The sequence below is a fragment of the Rhamphochromis longiceps genome, linkage group LG17 (genome assembly GCF_057381845.1).
Source record: "Rhamphochromis longiceps isolate RC_006_pf linkage group LG17, R_longiceps_female_GT1.1, whole genome shotgun sequence".
Classification (NCBI taxonomy): domain Eukaryota; kingdom Metazoa; phylum Chordata; class Actinopteri; order Cichliformes; family Cichlidae; genus Rhamphochromis; species Rhamphochromis longiceps.
Genome location: NC_140573.1, coordinates 18,587,151 through 18,604,741, shown reverse-complemented (window position 1 = coordinate 18,604,741; position 17,591 = coordinate 18,587,151). Strand labels below are relative to the sequence as shown.

Below are 17,591 nucleotides of genomic sequence, written 5' to 3'. Positions count from 1 at the left end.
ACGTCAGAAACTACGATGTAATTATAAACTTTTTTTCTTCAAGCTGATCTTAAGTTTGAATTTTGGTAATTATCCACAGCTTTTATTTACATCGGTCTGTTACCTTGGACAAACTACAAGCTCCTGCTTTCCCGGACCACCTCAGCCTGTTAGAGCGCCCCCGAAAGTCTCACCTCGACCTCTGAGCTTTTCAAGCAATAAATGTAAAATCTACTGAGCATCAGTGCCATCGCTTTAGAAGATTTTTTCGGCGCGTTGAGGTGAAATCTTCTGTCGGTCAGAGCCTAGCGGCGCCAGCTGGCTGCAGTTTGGTGTAAACTCAGCCTCGGGAAGCCTTTGGCGACTGCCAAGCTGCAAACAGCATGTGGATGAATGTGTCTACGGTGTGGTGTCAGGAAGCATGCTGGGTAACGGGATTTTCTGAAACTGGTGGCACAAACACCTGCTACACCAGAGTCTGTGTGTTCCCAGAGACGAGATGATCTGGAGCAGTTCGTTCACCGCAGGGAGAAAATATAGCGTTTGAGGCCGAAGTGCCGATATTTGTGCAACCAGCTGCAGGTGGAAAGAAGCTTGAGGTGTTCAGGTACGAGAAGTGATCAAAAAGATTACAGGAAGCAGCCAATTACAGGAAAAACCCTCATGCCACTGAAATTTAATCAGTTTGCTCTTCAGCGTCGTCTCATGTGCACCTCTGGACCTCTTCCAGATGTTTCCTGTTGTGACCTGTGAGTCCTCCTCAGAGCTCAAATGTCACATTCACATCTCATGTAACAACAGTTATACTAAATTAGTACTAAATTATACTAAATTAGCAAAATTGCATTTTTACTTTAGTTTAATGAGTTCAAACTATTTTCCCTTTTTGTTATATTTCAAAAGTCTATTTTCATATTTAGTGAACTAAAATGTTTTTTTCACATGTAGTTTTACTTTAATGAGCTTGCAAAAGGTCCAGAGGTGCAGAAGAAGATCTTACAGGCAGATTGAACAATTTTAGGCAAGTGTTTGGTTGACATCTGAAACTTTTTGGTCACTTTATTTAAAAAACTGTTTTAAAAACTGATCCAGGACCACAGACAGCTAATTTATACTTACCAGACGCTTCAGTATTACAGGTGCTTTCACAGGTATGTCGCCACTTTACTTATCTAAGATGGTATTTCAAACCATTCAGCATGGTCCATGTCTAGATTGTGGGTTCAGCAGCTGATCTGAATCTGGATGTTTTCAGTGTTCGTTTCTTTATAAAGGACAAACTAACAACAGTAGATATTAAATCTAAATTAAGTGTGTTTAAAAAATAAAAATATGAGCTAAAACTAACAATTGATGTGTTGGAGAAAGTCCTGAAACCCAGATCCGTACATGGAAAATGTGTTTGCACATTTTACCAAAAGAAGGTGAAAATTACTACACATCCAGGTTTCTATGGGAGGGTGGGGCTGTGAGTTAGCAACAGGTGAGGGTCAGAGGTCAACAGGAAGGGCATTGTTTGGGAGCTGCTTCATTCAGGGAGATTAAGAAGGACTTTGTGCACAGCCACAGCAGGAAGCCTAATGCTGACTACCTTAAAAATGCTGCTACACATGAAACATCTGGAGCCTCGTTCTGATGGCCAGATTCAGGAATTCTGAGAAAAGAAACTAGTCTGGAGTCCTGTGTCGATACGAACAAATCCTCCGGTGCAACCGGTCAATGTTGGTCTTCATCTGTGGGCTAATTATAGACTATAAATCCAAAAGGGCCAGGTAAAGAGAGCTGACGGGAAAGTTCTGTTAGATGAAAAACTCCCCAATATCAACAATCCAAATTCAAAAAAAGTTTAACGCACTAAGACTCATTTAAGACTTGTTCCCCCCAAAATCAAGACCAACTAGTCCTAAGCTTGGAATACTTTTCCTAAGTTGAGAACAACAAGTCCATCTTGGGCCTTTTTGGCTTCTAAGTCATGTCACTAATTAAGAGAAACAGGAGTCCAACAATCTAAATTCAAAACCTTCCAAACTCGCCAACAGTCCCAAACCTATGGCCACATCAAGACCAGCAAGGCCAAGTCAAGAAGAAGAGCAAGACACAATAATGGTAAATGTTGATTCAATTTTTGTTGTTGAACTTAAAGTGGTTTATTGACCATGATCCCTAACCCAAAAAAGGGCCAACAATCCAAAAGTAAGACAGGTAAGTCCCAGTTAAGACCCCTCAAACATGCGCCTCACGCCAGGATGAACAAGTCTCGCGTTCGCCTGACATCTTCTGACCAAGTTTAAAAAAAAAAAAAAAAAAATTAGTACTAACAGATACTGGAACATGTTGGTACCCAAAGAGGAAATAAAATTAAGGGTTTACTTGAATCGCATTAAGTATCTTAATTTTGTCATGAGTCATGGAGGACCTCCTGTTGAATACCACAGCATGTAAAACCCCATGAGTCCTCCATCTCATGCAGTTTCCTTAAATCTGGCCAACAGAATGAAGCTGCATTTACATGAACACGATACCTTTAATGAGTGTGGTAACAGAATCAGAAGATCAAAGGAGGCTCAGAAGAAAACCTGCAGGTGGGAAACAGACACCAGAACACCAGACCTCGCCAGAGTTTGGCGACAGAAAGCTTAAAGACAGAAAAGATCGTGAAGAGGCCTCCAGCTTCCAGACACAAACACATGGCAGCGAACAGATTACAGAGATTACAATCTCTGACCCCTCAGATTATCTGACAACGTCAAGATCAGGATCATAAGTGCTGCTGTTGTCTACAAATAAAACGCTTCCCTTTAAAGAAGTTTAGATTTTATTACAGGAAGTGATCCGATTTGTATTCCAGCACAAAACGTTTTAATAATAATAATAATAATAATAATAATCCTCAGCATTGAGGTGTCTGTTAACACCAACAGCCTGTTGGCTCCCTCTGGTGGTCAAACTCAGCGACTTAGACTTTCATTTTCACTAACTTCAGTAATCAGTTAAATCGGCGCTGACATGTCAGATACTCAGATTGTTTTGTCTCCGTTTCCTGCTGCACGCGTTTGTCTGATGAACCAATCAGCTGTCAGGAAGCTTGGCCTCAACTAACAACACGATCTGATAAAATGCAGTAATAAAACCACACTGACAGACACTAAAGTGAACAATAACACGATTTCACCATCAAAGATTCATTTGTGAAAACTAATCTGTCCTAATACAGAACGTTTGTGTCAATGATCCTTTAATCTAAGAACATAATCATGATGAGGATGTCTCTAAGGAAGCTGTTTAAACTCAATAAAGGCAGGAAGTACAGGTCAAAATTCATTTTTAGATTATTTGAAACTTAAAGTTGTAGTTTGTCAGTTTTATTCTTTTAATATTCAAACTTTATTCGTTAAATATTGTGGCTCCACCATTAGATTCATGGGATGCATGGGACTGACGCTTCTGTAAAGTATTATGGATGTATAATACAGTTATTATTGTAATGCAATCTTAAGCTATTTGCAGTTCATCTCCTTTAGTCCTTAAAGAAAAAGTTAAATCCTTTTAATAAAATGTGTAAAGTCTAATTATTATTCTTCAAAAAGCTGAAATATTAAAAAAAAAAAAAAAAAAAAAAAAAAAAAAAAAAAAAAAAAAAATTACCCAGACTTTTTAAATAGTCAAAAGTCGGTTTTGTTTTTGATAAAAAAAAAAAAAAAAAAAAAATCTTGTCCTGAACATGAAATTAAAATAAATACATCAATTAATTAAAATAAAATAAAATAAAATAAAATAATAATGAACGTGACTATATTTTCAGGATATTAGAACAGGCTAACTTTTCATTTTATTGGGTGTAAAATATTACTGTTCAAATAAGTATGAACTCATTAGTGAAATATAAAGATTATGAAACCTAAGACCATTTTAACTTCAGCGTTTAAATTATGCTTCCTGTTTTATAAGAATATATCCTACATTATGACTGCCTCATTCTCTAAATACACAAACTTTACTCTGAAAATATATTTTAAATACGTTTGTATTTAATTAAAATGTTTTTGCTGTTCTTGAAGATTTGAAGTATGAGGTTTGATTACTGTAGTTTTATTTCTAAAATATTCCAGCTTTAATCAAACCAAACCTTTATTTTGAAATACTGCACACATTTCCTCAGAGTGACTTCCTGTCTCTGTTACTTTCCTGCAGTTACTGACATTTCTGCTTCCTTTACTTAAAATCAGACTGATTATAATGAATAGGAATAAATCTGATGGTGACGTCGGGTCTGAGCAGTGACACCCACCTCGAGCGCCGCCTTCTGCACGGTGACCTGACTGAAGACTCGGGCGCCGTCGTCAGGACAAACCGTCCTCAGCTCCTCCTTGTTGAGCGAGAAGAGCTGAGCGCCAGTGAGCACGCCGAGGCTGGTGATGGTGCTGCACACACACACACACACACACACACACTCCATTATAGCCTCTCCAATTATGTCCCCCTTTCCTTTTACAGTTTGTGGTTACACACTACAATCATGAGATGGTTAAAAATGATGACGGGTAAAGAAAGTGACATCATTTTATTTATATGACCCGCTTTGAAGCATGAAAGTCACACTGTGGATTATTTTACTTTGAAAAACTGTCATTAAAGCTTCCAGAAGTGAACGTTTCCTGTTCTTGGTCATAAATCCAAACGTTTTAGTCACATGACTGTCAGGAACATGCCTGATTGGTCACATTCAGACTTGACTCTCAGACTTGAGTCCAGTTTGTGTTTTTCTGGTTTCCTTCCTACTCTAAACACAGGTTTAAACTTTAGGATCAACTGAGCGTGTGGGTCAGTGCGGGTTAAAGCAGCAGACTTACACGGGGCTGAAGCCTTTGGCCTCCAACCATGCTTTGACCTCTTCTGGTGTCGAGTCATACGTGATGCTGACCGACGGCGTGCTGCCACTGCGGGCGGGACCCTGAAACTTCTTCTGGGCGCTGCGACCGAGCGTCAGCCTGTGCATCAGCTCGTCCTGGACCTCCTCCATGTTCGACTTCCTTCCTATGGACAGAAACACAAACAGGGTTACCTGTACCATGTCACCTGCCTCTGATGGTCTGGATTCTTTAAGTAGAAACATTTATTCAGCAAGTCTGAATATTAAAAGTATTCAAACTGATCACGGTTTGATTTTCTGAACTTTATTTAAAAAAGATGGGATTGTTTGTGTTTTTAGTCTAAAACAGGTGTTGGGGCTGAACAGCTGGATCAGCAGGTGTTTCTGGACTTACGGCTGCCAGCGGCAACAGCAGGTTTCTGGCTGTTTTGCTCCTTCATGGCGACACTGCCCATGTCGCTGGACGCGTTGCTGTTCTGTCGGCTGACTGTGCTGCTGCCGGCGGCCAGCTTTGTGGGCTCGGCGGCCGGAGGAGGCAGTGGCGGCGTGGGGACCCTGGCGGGGGCTGGAGCAGGAGGAACCGGTGCGGGGGCTGGGGGCATTGGCGTGGCAACGGGTTGGCTGGGGACAAACTCTGTCCTTGTGGTCTGTTTCTGCAGGATACAGATGAGTTTTTCAGTGTACAGTTGAGTGTACAGGTGAGCATGTCTGTTCATCTCCAGCTCCATGTTTTACTCATGACTCCTCAAGAGCAGCTTTGCATGATTCACAGTTCAAAATAATCCTCATTTATCTTATTCAGCGCATTAGCTGCAGCTCCTCCCTAAAAGCCTGCTTTCTTCTTATTGGCCGACTCCTGGAAGCCTGCAGAGGGGCGGCACATATTGTTTTCAGCTGTCTGTATAAAATAAATTGGATTTCTACCTCAGGAACTTTAAATTGAGCTCGCAATGAATCATTTTCCACATGCCATCAGGTCAACTTTGGGGGCGGGGCTTGCAGCGCTGAATATTCCTGATTGGTCAAGCCCTTCAGGTAATTTTAAGCCACCAGTATCTGCAGCAGCTTTTAAAACATTTTAAAGCACAGCCTCTACTTTCTCATCAGTCAGATTTTTCAGGGTCAGGGTTTAGGCTTCCTGCAGTCAGGGTTTTCCGACCCTCTGCTGGAACTTCAGGTGGTGTAAAAAATTTAAAAAAAAAAAGGACCTGGACTAATGACGAGACACCTCTGTGAACAAAGAAAAACTGTTTTGATCTTTGAAATATCTAAAGCGGTGGAGTCTGTTCAGAGCTGGAGGCGAGCAGAGTGCTTCCCTCGAAACAGCAACAATCAGAGTCTCAGTGGTGTTTACCTCGTTAAGCTCTCCCAGTAATTGCTGCCAACAAGAAATGAGACAGATGATGGCGATGAGACGATGAATCAACATGTGTAACTCACTGCAAACTGAACCAGGGTCTGTGAGGAGCCACTACTGGTCACTGACCTGATCCTAGAAAACCTCTTAAAGGGACAGCCCACTGCTTTATTTTAGCCTTGCTCAGACAACAGCGGCACCAACAGTAAATGTTTATTCAGCGATCTACAGCAGCGCCACGAAGAACCGAAGAGAAACGTCACTGAGTTTCTGTCGGCTTTGGCATTTTACACTGAAAACCTCCACAGGAAGTAAAGTATTAAAGATAATCCATCACAATTGTAATCCGTTAAACCACAGAAATTCCACCTTTAAAGATCAGCACGTTTACCCTTTTAGAATATAAGTAAAAATAAACTGAAATAAACTAAGGTTTAAAAATGTATTATCAACATTTCATATTATACTATAAATAATAATAATACTACAGTGGTCCCTCACTATAATGGAGTTCAAATACAAAACAGCATTTTGTGCAATTTTGCATTCTTTTTTCTTTTTTTAACAGCGCATTGTGTTCTACATCCTGATTGACAATGATTGGCTGTAGACCAATCAATCTCGTGCCGTGTCTCCTGTACAATGCAGAATGCGTTCAGCATGTCAAATTTACAAATTACAAATTTTCAAATCTTCGATTGCTAGCAGTGTGATCTGGAGTGCTGTATTGTATGTTTTCTCCCCAACAAACACAACAATGTCAACAAAACATTTTGTACCGTCAGAGGCAACCATGGGTGCCTTTGGTTTCATTCTATAATATTGGACTTATTTTTCTACGAAGGTTTGAAGAGTGTTTAAACAAGAGAGAAAAGTGTGAAAATGTTCATGCCTGTCTGAGAAAAGTGTGTAGTGAGGGGTTTTACAGCCTTAAAACATCTATAATAATTGTAAAAAATAAAGTTGGCTACTTCATGGATTTCACCCATCACGGGTCATTTTTAGAAAGTAATAATAATAATAATAACAACAATAACAACAATAACAACAACAAGTAGTAGTAGATATTAGAACAATAAGTAAAATGTCCTTGGAGCTATGACGGAGCTCTGGGTCCTCCTGGTCCAGTCCACAGGACTGAGAGGAAAAACAGCTTTAATCTCTCTCTCAGCTGAGAGTCATTTCATAATTTAAAGGTAACCAGATTCGCTCAAATGTGACACTGTCCCTTTAAGATCACAGCAAATCAAACGCAGGAAGTGGAAACTACAGCGAGCTAGAAACACACACCCAGCTCGTCCTACCTTGAACAACTCAAACTCCCTCCTTGGCATCATAAGCTGATGATTGATCATAAAGACAGAACATGAATTGAGGTGACTGAGATGGGACAGGAAGTGAGCCGCTGCGGTGAGCGTCAGAGCGTGCGTTACCTGGACGGTGTGGCTGTAGATGGGCTCTCCTCGGCTGGTCATGTCCACCGCTTTGGTGATCTCCAGGATGTTGTTTGGCACGTAGCCCGTTGCACCGCAGCCGTTACGAACCTTCCACCACTGCTTCCTGTCGTCCAGCACCTGCCAGGCAAGAGTCAGGGATTACTTCACTCAGTCTCCCCCTCCTCCTCACTTCCTGCTGCGTATTTTCTGTTCCCATAGAGATGGGCATGTTTAATATGACATGAAGTCAATGTCTACACATTAAAGCTCTGAACACTCAGTTTATCTCAGTTTTTTATACTCTTGGATCGCTTTGATGTCATCTTAGACACAGAAGCCCCACCTACCAGCTTTTAAAACCTTCTCCAGCCAATCAGAAGAGACCTGTTTTTAGGGGAAGGCACTTTCAGAGAGGAGGGGCCACACTAAGGTCTAGTATCAGCTACATGAGGATTATTCTGAACTGTGAATCATGCAAAGCTACTCAGAGTCCAGGAATAAACCACGAGCAGAAGAAAACTAATATGATTACCTCAACCACCTCGTCTTTAAGCACCGACAGCTCTGTGTTGTTCCTCCCCACAAAGTCGTACTTCGATTTGGCAAACATTTTGGGCTGCCCTCTGCCATCAGCGTCGAAGCCTCTGAAACACACCAACAAGGAAGACTTCAGTCCAAAAAAGAAAGAGGACCCGAAGCAGCACAGCAGCTCCACAGGGCCAAACACCGAACTTTAAAGGTAGATCAGTCTCCGAGGAGGAACATCAGGTCAAACAAAAACCTCTTCTCACTTTAAGTCTGATCGGTTTGGATCTGACGCCATGACGCTGCTGAACATCGTAAAAATGCGATGACATAAACTAAACGGCTGCAGCCGTGGAGAAATGTCCCACCGACAGATCAGAGGAGCGTCAGCCAGAAGAAGACAAAGATCATAGCGAGCGAAGAAGAAAACCAGCAACAAAAAAAAAAAAAAAACCAATCAGCAGCAGGAGGACAAACAGGAAGTGACAGAAGATTTATCAATATTTTAGCTGATTAAAGTTTACTGATCAATGATTATATTTCCTCACCTCTGTTTTATATTCAAATATAAATGAAATGTTCTGACGTTGATAATTAAACTGAGTCACATTCAGTAACACTTCATTAATGCATGTATTATTTTCAAAACATTTACTCAACGTTAACGCCATAACTGCATTAATGCGGCAAATCTACGTTTGCTCATTAACGCGGATCGCCCCGTGTGAGGGCTGCATAGAATCAATGCGTTAGTGCGGTTAGTTCGTTAAGGCGGGTCGCTCGTTAACGCATTAGCGCCGTGAAGCCCCTTGCACGGGGCGATCCGTGTTAACTCGCTAACGGAGATTTGCTGCGTTAATGCGGTTATGGCGTTAACTGTAACGAGATTAACGCTGACAGTGCTAGTATATTTATATTCATTTATTATGAAATCTTATTAATTATTCTATTTGAGCATGCATAAATATTTGAATAATAATTATTATTGTTATGATGTTGATGAAGAAGAAAAAAAGGAAAATTAGATTGAATTCTTTCTTAATTCTGGTTTGTTATATTTTCTTTGTTTACATACGTAGTTGTTTAACCATTTATTACTTTTGAAATATCTTCATTTGAATTTTTATAATGAATTTCTATTTACTGTTTTCTTTATTCGCTCATGTTTGAACTTCCTCTTTTCTTTAGTTAATTTTTTAGAAATTTTGTTTTTAGTTCATCTAATCATTGTTGATTGTTGTGTGATTTTTCTTTATTCTGCTGTATTGATTTTGCCCCTCCCAGGCCTCCGTAGAGCAGAGCAAGCACAGCAGTGGGATCAGTTCTCCAGGGCGTCATGTGACCTGCAGTTACCGGTCTACACGGCGGCTGGCGGCGTGTTTGAAAGCAGCCACGGCCGTGTCCTGATCCAGGATCTGCATGCGTTTGTAGGAGGTGTTGGTGAAGGCATACCCGTCAGCAGGGGAGAACCTCTGCAGCGCCACCTGCAGCAGAAACAGAAATCACACCACGAGTGAGTACCGCGTCAGCGAGAGAAAAGCTTAACTCAGAGCCACTTTCACATCCCGCCCCTTACCTCCTGAGCCACCCACGGCCTTGGGTCCTCCGGTCTCTGCAGGTTGGCGTTGGCGAGGCTTTCAGCAAGCTGAGCGAGCTCCTGCTCACGACGCGGGGTTGTCGCCGGCAACGCAGGTGGTTCCCAACCATCACGAAACCTCAGAACACACGGCGGGAAGTAGTGGTCCTTCGGCCACTCCAGCCTTTAGGAGACCAAGATGTTGATCAGTCAACCAATTAAATCAGTCGACTGATCCATCGGTTACTTCCTGTCTGACCTGCTCTTTGTCCATCCGTCTCCCAGGGCAACCCACAAGTGTCTCTCCTCTGCCGTCCCCGAGGCGTGAAGGAAGTCGATGGCGTCTCTGGTCAGCAGAGGAATGACAACGCTACGAGCCAGATCAACGCTGCCCGAAGCCTGGATCACCTGAGCGGAAGGAGGAGGAGGGTGTGACAATAAAAACTTTTAACTTACATTTACAACACTGTTTGGGGTTGTCTTAGGTGTAGCTGCTCTGGTGTTCCACCTGAAGGTCTGAGGGTGGAACTGAGACTGGAACCTGAGATTCAAGGTTGGAGCAGCAGTTGTGATATGTGACGGTGTTTGTGGACCAGCCATCACACTGATCTTAGGTCTCGAGTCCCTCATGCTCCTCCTCCATGTCAGGGGTTTGATGGGAGGAGAGATTCTGCCTCTCAGCTAAAGGATGGATGGATGGATGATAGGTGGAGCCTCTATCTTTCTTTAGTTCTTAAGGATTTATTCCAGCTCCATGCCTGAAGTCAGAGCACATACAGGAAGTAGCTGTGTGAGGCGCTAACGCTGACTTACCATCTTTAGTGGTGTGAACAGGAAGTGGACCAGCTCCACGGCACTCGGGTTTTGGATATGGTCCTTCAGCTTCCCCTGCAGACGGAGCACAGAGAGCTCATGAGGCAAGAAGCAGGTTCATCACCAACGAAACTATTCAGTCAGTCTGACAATAAATAATCAATACATTTAACCTGCGCAAGAGAAAACACGGACAAAAGATTCATTTATGATCAGCGAGTTTTATATCAGCAAATAAACTGTGAGAGGAGGGAGGAAGGAGGAGGGAAGGGGAGGAGGAGGAAGAGAAAGAGGAGGTAGGAGGTACCAGCTGGTTGAAGGCATGCTTGAACTTCTGCAGACAGTCGACAAACTCGTCTTCGCTCGGAGGTTTGGAGCGCAGCGTCAGGACGCCCTCTGGTGGACACAGAACATGACAGAGGTCAGTTTGTTTAACTGAGGTCAGTCACAGGTCACATGACTCAGAGGAGGGAGGAATGATGGGTGTTCCTGTCACTCACACTAATTTATTAAAACAGTTTGGAAATAAATCAATAAATGTATTGTTGAGGAACGCAGTGATTCAGAAATCTGAAGCAGCCTAATGGGAAACAGCTGCCAGCGAGCTGATCTCTGATCAGCACATCCCTCACTCTGGTTTCAGCAGGATCTGTCTATGTGGACAGTACTGTATTGTAGTATCAGCACTTTTACTGCATATTTTGATTGGTGTGGCTCTGCTGCCTTCTCACCTCCGGGGCTTTTCTTCTTGCCCTTCTTGTTCTTCTTCCTCTTGGAGAGCTCACCGAAGGCCTCGGCAGCCTTCTGAAGTTTGGTGACGAAAAACTCAATGTCATCCAGGATGTGGTTCAGGATTTGCTGCGAAAAGGAGAAGCTGTGCTCAGGATCTTTTAATGTTTGATTCACCTTCACGGTGGCTTGCAGGTTTCCTGTATGCGTTATTTAATGATTAAACCTGAACAACAGCGCAGCGTTAAGCGCTCTCAGCTCCCTTATGTAAGCAGATTTGCTCTCCAAAGCTTCCAAACTCTGATTATGCTTGAATGAAGCAGCCTTCTTCAATCGGCTTAAATCTTCTATTGTGCCACAACCCCGGGCCGACCTCAGATTCAAGTTTAGCTCCTCCAGCTGCTCTCAGATCAGCCTTGAAACCCCACCCACACATGGGACACTCACCACATCGCGATCTACGCGAGCTGCTGTCATCTCCACCGGCCCATTGTCCTGCGACAGCCGTCTATCGTCTGCTGCAGAAGGGAGAAAGCGCATGTGTGAGGAAAACATAACACCCGATTCATGAGAAAACATTAAAGTGTGACTGAAAACCAACACAGACATTTTTATTACTACGTCCTATCACCCATATCAGTTCCACACAGAGTCACATCACAGTAAATCCTCAAAGAAATAAAAAGCAGAATGATTCATCTGAATAAACTTTACCTGCAGCCTTTGTATTAAAAAAACAAAACTCAGTATTTGTTGCTTTCACTGTCAAAAAGAAAACAAAAGAACAAAACAAAAACCCATGTGAGCTTGAAGCAGCTGGTCAGAGATAATCCCAAATACTCTGCAAAACAAGCCGCTTAAACTCCTCCCACTTTAACCCAAATTTCTTCTGACTGGCTGTCCCTCACAACCAGAAGGTTTGAACCGCAGGTGACTGGGTTTCTAGCAAGTGACATAACTCACCCTCGTACTGCTCATTGGTCCATGCCGACCAGGCTGCTGCACGACTCTTTACGTCCACCAGATCAGGTGACGGTGGCGGCTGGGGGGCAGGAGCGGAAGGGGGAGGGGGGATAATGCCATCGCTCTTCAGGATCATCCTGCAGACAGACAGATCAGCCAATCAGCTTCTAGGATGAGAAACTGGGCTTAGTAACCCTCAGAGTGTCTCAGCTCTTACTTCAGGGTCTCCGGCCGTTTTTTCACTTTGCTTCCTTTGGCATCCATCATGGCACTTTCTACGTCCGCTTGGATCAGATTTGCCTATCAGAGAAAGAACATAGATCATTAAGTTGTTCATCAGGATGAAACACATTTATAACGTGACATCTGACTCTGTCCAAACAGGCCGGTATTGTTGGAGTCCCACAGGGCTCTGCCCTCGGTCCTTTGCCGTTTACATCAAAGCTGAATTTTAATCAAAGTTTTCATTTACTAGCAGCAAACAGGTTTCACAGCAAACTCCTTCATCACACAGTAAAGTCAACTTTAAAGTGTTTTAGGACTTTTGGCCCTCAGGGCCAAAAGTCTTGCCCAATCAGAGGCTGTTTACTTTGATTTCGTCGCACTGGAACAGGTGGAGGTCGGGTTTGACCTGACCCGGCTCTTTGCAGATCAGAGCCAGGATGGAGTCGTAGCTGCAGGCGTTCATCACGGCCTGGCAGTGCTGGATCGAGCCAATCTGGAAGTTCTCCAGCTCGTTCTGAAGGAGAAAAACCCACAAGTCAAAGTCGGAGTGGGTCACACTGAGCTTAAAGCTGAGGACACACTGAGAATCAGTGTTCTTTTTTTGCCTTTTGTAATTAAAACAAACAAACAAACAACCCCCCCCCCACAAAAAACAAAACCAAAAATAAATCCTTGTTTTTAGCCTCACCTTTGTTCCTAAGTCGATGAGGCTCACCATCTTCTCCTCCACCTGCAGCAGCATCTCCTGTGTCCACACTTTCCCTTTAGCATCGAGCAGACGGAGGCGTCTGATGCCGTCATCCACCGTGATCATCCCGTCTTTGCGGTCCAGCACAAACGTGGTCAGGTGCTGAACAGACAGATTTAGAGTAACGGCAGAAAACTGAACATCAGCAGGACAACAGGAGCTTCAAGCGATCACAGTCACAAACAAAACAGCTTATGTTTTTTATAATTTAAGTGGTGATTTTTGGTCACTTTGTATGTGAAAACCTTAAATTTGAACACGTTTGGTTTGATAAAATGCAAGGCAAGAGGAGCAGGCGTGAGCACCAACCTCCACATGATACTGCGATGTGTCTGTCAGGCTGTTGATGCTGGTTTTGGTGTAATGTTTCCTTTGTTCTGTTAAAAAGAACAGAGAAAAACTCTTATTCTGGACTGTGAATATCATGTTTATGTCTCCCTAAAGTCCCCCTGGGAACCTGACTGTGTTCATATTTCATGACTGAAGCTGGAAATTAGCATTCAGCTTTGATTTTATGGACTCAGAGAAGGCTTGAGGAAACTGTAATGAGAAGATGGTTTTATGCTGCTCCAATGACCTATAAGTGACACTAAAGCAACACACATGACGATGCTCTGAATTAAGCAGAGAAGAAGAGTGAACCTGGACATGTGATGGATTAAAGGTGGTGTTTGCAGGAGGACGTCAGTAATTCAGCTGCTTCAGAGCCCCTCCGGAAGGAGGTGACAGATGTTATCAGCTGTGATGGGAACAAAGAGGCCGCTGAGAGCCGCAGATAAGAGCCAAATCTGCATCGTCACCATTATCTCCACCTGGCAGGAGGACCGGCACACAGCTGCTCACAAATCAGCGGCAAAGCAGCAGAACAACAGCCAACAGCGACGTCCTTGCTAGAGTCCATGTGTCGTTTCAGTTTTTAAACAAACTCATTCACATGTGCACCAACAGGTAATGGTTTCACAGATTACCCATGATGCTCCTCTCCACCAAGCGCCAGGACGTTTGGCTTTTATTTGTGTGAAAACAAAAACAGCATTGAATCCTTCAGCTCTCATCACAGAGGAACGACCTGAGCTCAGGCTGGAGCTTCTTCTTCACTTGAATAAATTTCCTGTTCACACACGGAGGAGGGATCACATGAAAGTTTTGCCTTAAAGTCCAGCTGTGTGTTTGCGCGTTTTGGACTTCCTGCAGGTTAGAGGGCGGGGCTAACTGGGTTTGTTGAGACTGTGAGGGACGCCATTCCGTCATTGGTCCCAGGAAATGTTAAAGTGACCTATGTGATCAAAACCGTTGTTTAATCTTGGTTACATGATCAAACACAGTGCTGACGTCTCTTTGGTGACCTGAAGCCTCCTCGGACATGGGCAGCAACTCCAAACAGCCCCTGGGCGACTGACAGGGATCAGAGCGAATTAGCAAAATAAACCTGGCAATGAAATCCTGAGCAGAGCTGAAAGTTCAAAAGTTTGGAGAACAGCAGCCGACTTTTATCCCACGAATGACCCGAGCAGCCAGAGTAACCAGATCCTACATCACTGAAAACATGTCTCAGAGGAAACACTGAGCCTCTGACGAGGTTAACCCTCAGCCGTCCAAATCCTGGTTGGAGTCTCTGGACACTGCAGATCTTCCTTCTGCCTCAGACACGGCAGAAAGTTTCAGCAGGAATCGTTCCTGCAGTGAGAACATTCACACACACAGCAGCTCCATAATCCTGCAGCTCCTGATCACATCACATTTACCTCACACTCAGCCTTAACTCAGCGCCTCCAACTGAAGTTTATATCAACAGTAGGCCCGCTGGACAGCTGTGGTAAATGTCAATGTGAGCATAAAATTTGATTTCCTGCTGATGAACTGAGGAGGCCTCAGTCAATGGCTGAAGAGTCTAAAGCTGGAGGTCTGAACTTCAGTCACATGTTCACTGAGGTAAAGTTCACTGTGACGGAGATCATAGGAGATAGAGACCAGGAGCTACTGCACACGTGTTCACAGTAAGACCTGAGGGCTAGCTCACACGAATCAAACATCTGTCCCATTACAGATGTTTGACAACACGAGTCGTACCCCCGAGTTTGGACTTCAAACCTCTGTCTGAAGATAATCGATGCTTCACAAGAAACATCGACTCTGCAAACACGTAACGCCCAAACGAGGCAAAACACGACACACACACACTTTCATATCTTGGTGGGAACATCTAATTGACTTACCCTAACCATCAAAAATGAATGCCTAATCCTAACCATAGCCTAACTGTAACTTTCACACTAAAACCACATTTTGAGTCTCAAAATGCCTTCAATCTCATGGGGACAGCCTTTTGTTGCCATAACGGACTGTTGGCCCCCCCAAAAATAGTAAAATTCCAAGTTTTGGTCCTCACAAAGATATGTAAACGTGGTACACACACACACACACACACACACACACACACACACACACACACACACACACGTCTCACTGTGACTTTTCTTTTTGTGTTTGGCAGACGAACGAAGAAAATAGATTTCGTCAGATCCTGTGAACAAAGATAAAGCAGATAATGAGGTCATGGATCATGTCTAATTTCTCTGAAACCCAATAAATCAAACAAAGATTCACAGGTGAACGGAACCTGCTCAGGTTCAGTTCACCTAACTCACCTGGAGTCTCAAACTCAACTCCAAGTCTCAGTTTGTTTCAAGAATAAAAGCACCTAAATCTGAAGTAATGAAGACTACAGCATGTGGTGTTCAGAGAAATCTGTGCATGTTGTTTAGTCCTCACTGACGTCATGACCTTAAACCATTTCTAACATCAGCTCCTCTCACAGGTAACATTCCCACCTGCAGACACCTTACAGTCAGCTACCCATTGTACCACCCCGATCACGGATGTCATCTCTGAACCAAGCTTTATTATAAATGAGGTCCAGAATGATCCAGGACAGCCTCACCATTTCCCAGGAGGAGGAGGGAGAAGGGAGGAAGGAGGGTCCTCACCGTAAAGAGCTTTGGCACTGGTCTTGGCTTTGTGCGTTGCAGGCTCTGGAGATGGAGCATCATGGCCGCTGGGACAGAAAGCAGAACAGAGTTAGGAAGTCAAAGGTCAGATCTGAGATCAGCTGATGATGCAACCAACAGCAGCTTCTGATTGGACGCCAGGTGATTTTACCTGACAGGGATACTGCGTGAGTGTTTGATTTTATTTCACTTCATCTCTGAGGTGTCCGAGTTTGGCTTCTGTTACAGTTTTATTTATGATGTCACTTCCTGCCTCCCCTCCTGTGCTGATCTCAAACCGGCATCCCGCCTGTGTCACTCGATACTTTTGCACGTTCACACTTTAATTCGCCACATGAAGACGTTTATAATGAATGAGCGCGATTACAGACTACATCAGAGCCACGCCGGCACAAAACCTGACACCTTACAGGAAGCGCAGCACAGCAGCTGGTCATGTGACACACCGCTGATGATTGCCACACAAATGAATCTGTGCCAGGAACTCACAGGAAGTTATTCTTATGAAGTTATACGCGAGACCCTCTTTAAATGATTATTGACTTTATAAATAAATAAAATCAATAATCATTGATTTCAGATCAATATCCAGTCTCCATATATGACTCCAAGCCAGAGAAATTAGCTGGTCTATCCCAGATTATCCTCTTATGTGGGCAGGGACACGCTGATGTTTTTAGGGCTGGGGACAGTGAATAAACACACGAACCAGGAAAAACAGAACGGTCCTGCTTCAGAACCAGAAACCATGAGATCCGGTCTCTGCTCCTCCAGAGGTCAGACAGCTGCTTCCTGTCCACATCTCAGTTTATTTCTTAATAACACCGTCACAGAAGCAGATGCCTCGGTATAGACGTAACAGAGACCAGTAAAGCTCCTGAAGCGTGTCCGGTTTGAGTTTTCATTAATTTTTAATCTGAGGTTTTCTCAGAGAGAAGCTGAGCTGCAGTAATATTTAACTTCTACTGCTGAGAGACGAGAAGCGTCAGCACGGATAAGAAACTCCGAGACGCTTTCAGTTGGCCACAAAAATCCTCCAAAAACTGTCATTTTACAAACAAACAACAAAAGTTCTGACTTAACCATTAAAATTGTTTAATGGGCACTACTCAGTAATAACTGGAATTATTAACAAAACTGAACATTGTCATGCACACTTCAAATACATTTAAAATTGAAACTGTAAATATTTTTTAAGCTTTACCAAAGACTATACAAAAGTATGTTTTAAATAATAATTACTATTTTATAATAATTCATAATACAAGACTTACTAATGAAAGATTTCAGTCGTTACAATTAATCTGCAGTTAAACTTAAATTTACTCAGTTCATTTACATCACAAATTTATGGTTGTATTT

At 43.2% G+C, this 17,591-nt stretch overlaps 1 protein-coding gene across 4 annotated transcripts in view; it reads right to left on the bottom strand.

Annotated features, from left to right (window-relative positions):
- Positions 1-17,591, bottom strand: part of eps8a (EGFR pathway substrate 8a, signaling adaptor) — a 29,523-nt gene that overhangs the window by 2,551 nt on the left and 9,381 nt on the right. Inside the window, exons 3-20 of one of the 4 annotated variants that reach the window (XM_085386514.1) lie at positions 16,209-16,276; positions 13,531-13,598; positions 13,162-13,323; positions 12,838-12,987; positions 12,466-12,548; positions 12,249-12,385; positions 11,733-11,803; positions 11,288-11,414; positions 10,864-10,952; positions 10,557-10,631; positions 10,003-10,151; positions 9,744-9,927; positions 9,521-9,651; positions 8,175-8,286; positions 7,640-7,780; positions 5,244-5,502; positions 4,830-5,013; positions 4,268-4,400 (exon numbers count right to left, since the gene is read on the bottom strand). In XM_085386514.1, the coding sequence (XP_085242640.1) occupies positions 4,268-4,400; positions 4,830-5,013; positions 5,244-5,502; positions 7,640-7,780; positions 8,175-8,286; positions 9,521-9,651; positions 9,744-9,927; positions 10,003-10,151; positions 10,557-10,631; positions 10,864-10,952; positions 11,288-11,414; positions 11,733-11,803; positions 12,249-12,385; positions 12,466-12,548; positions 12,838-12,987; positions 13,162-13,323; positions 13,531-13,598; positions 16,209-16,276 (2,323 nt within the window). The remainder of the gene's footprint in view (positions 1-4,267; positions 4,401-4,829; positions 5,014-5,243; positions 5,503-7,639; positions 7,781-8,174; positions 8,287-9,520; positions 9,652-9,743; positions 9,928-10,002; positions 10,152-10,556; positions 10,632-10,863; positions 10,953-11,287; positions 11,415-11,732; positions 11,804-12,248; positions 12,386-12,465; positions 12,549-12,837; positions 12,988-13,161; positions 13,324-13,530; positions 13,599-16,208; positions 16,277-17,591) is intronic. The other 3 variants (XM_085386515.1, XM_085386518.1, XM_085386517.1) reach the window with 3 other exon arrangements.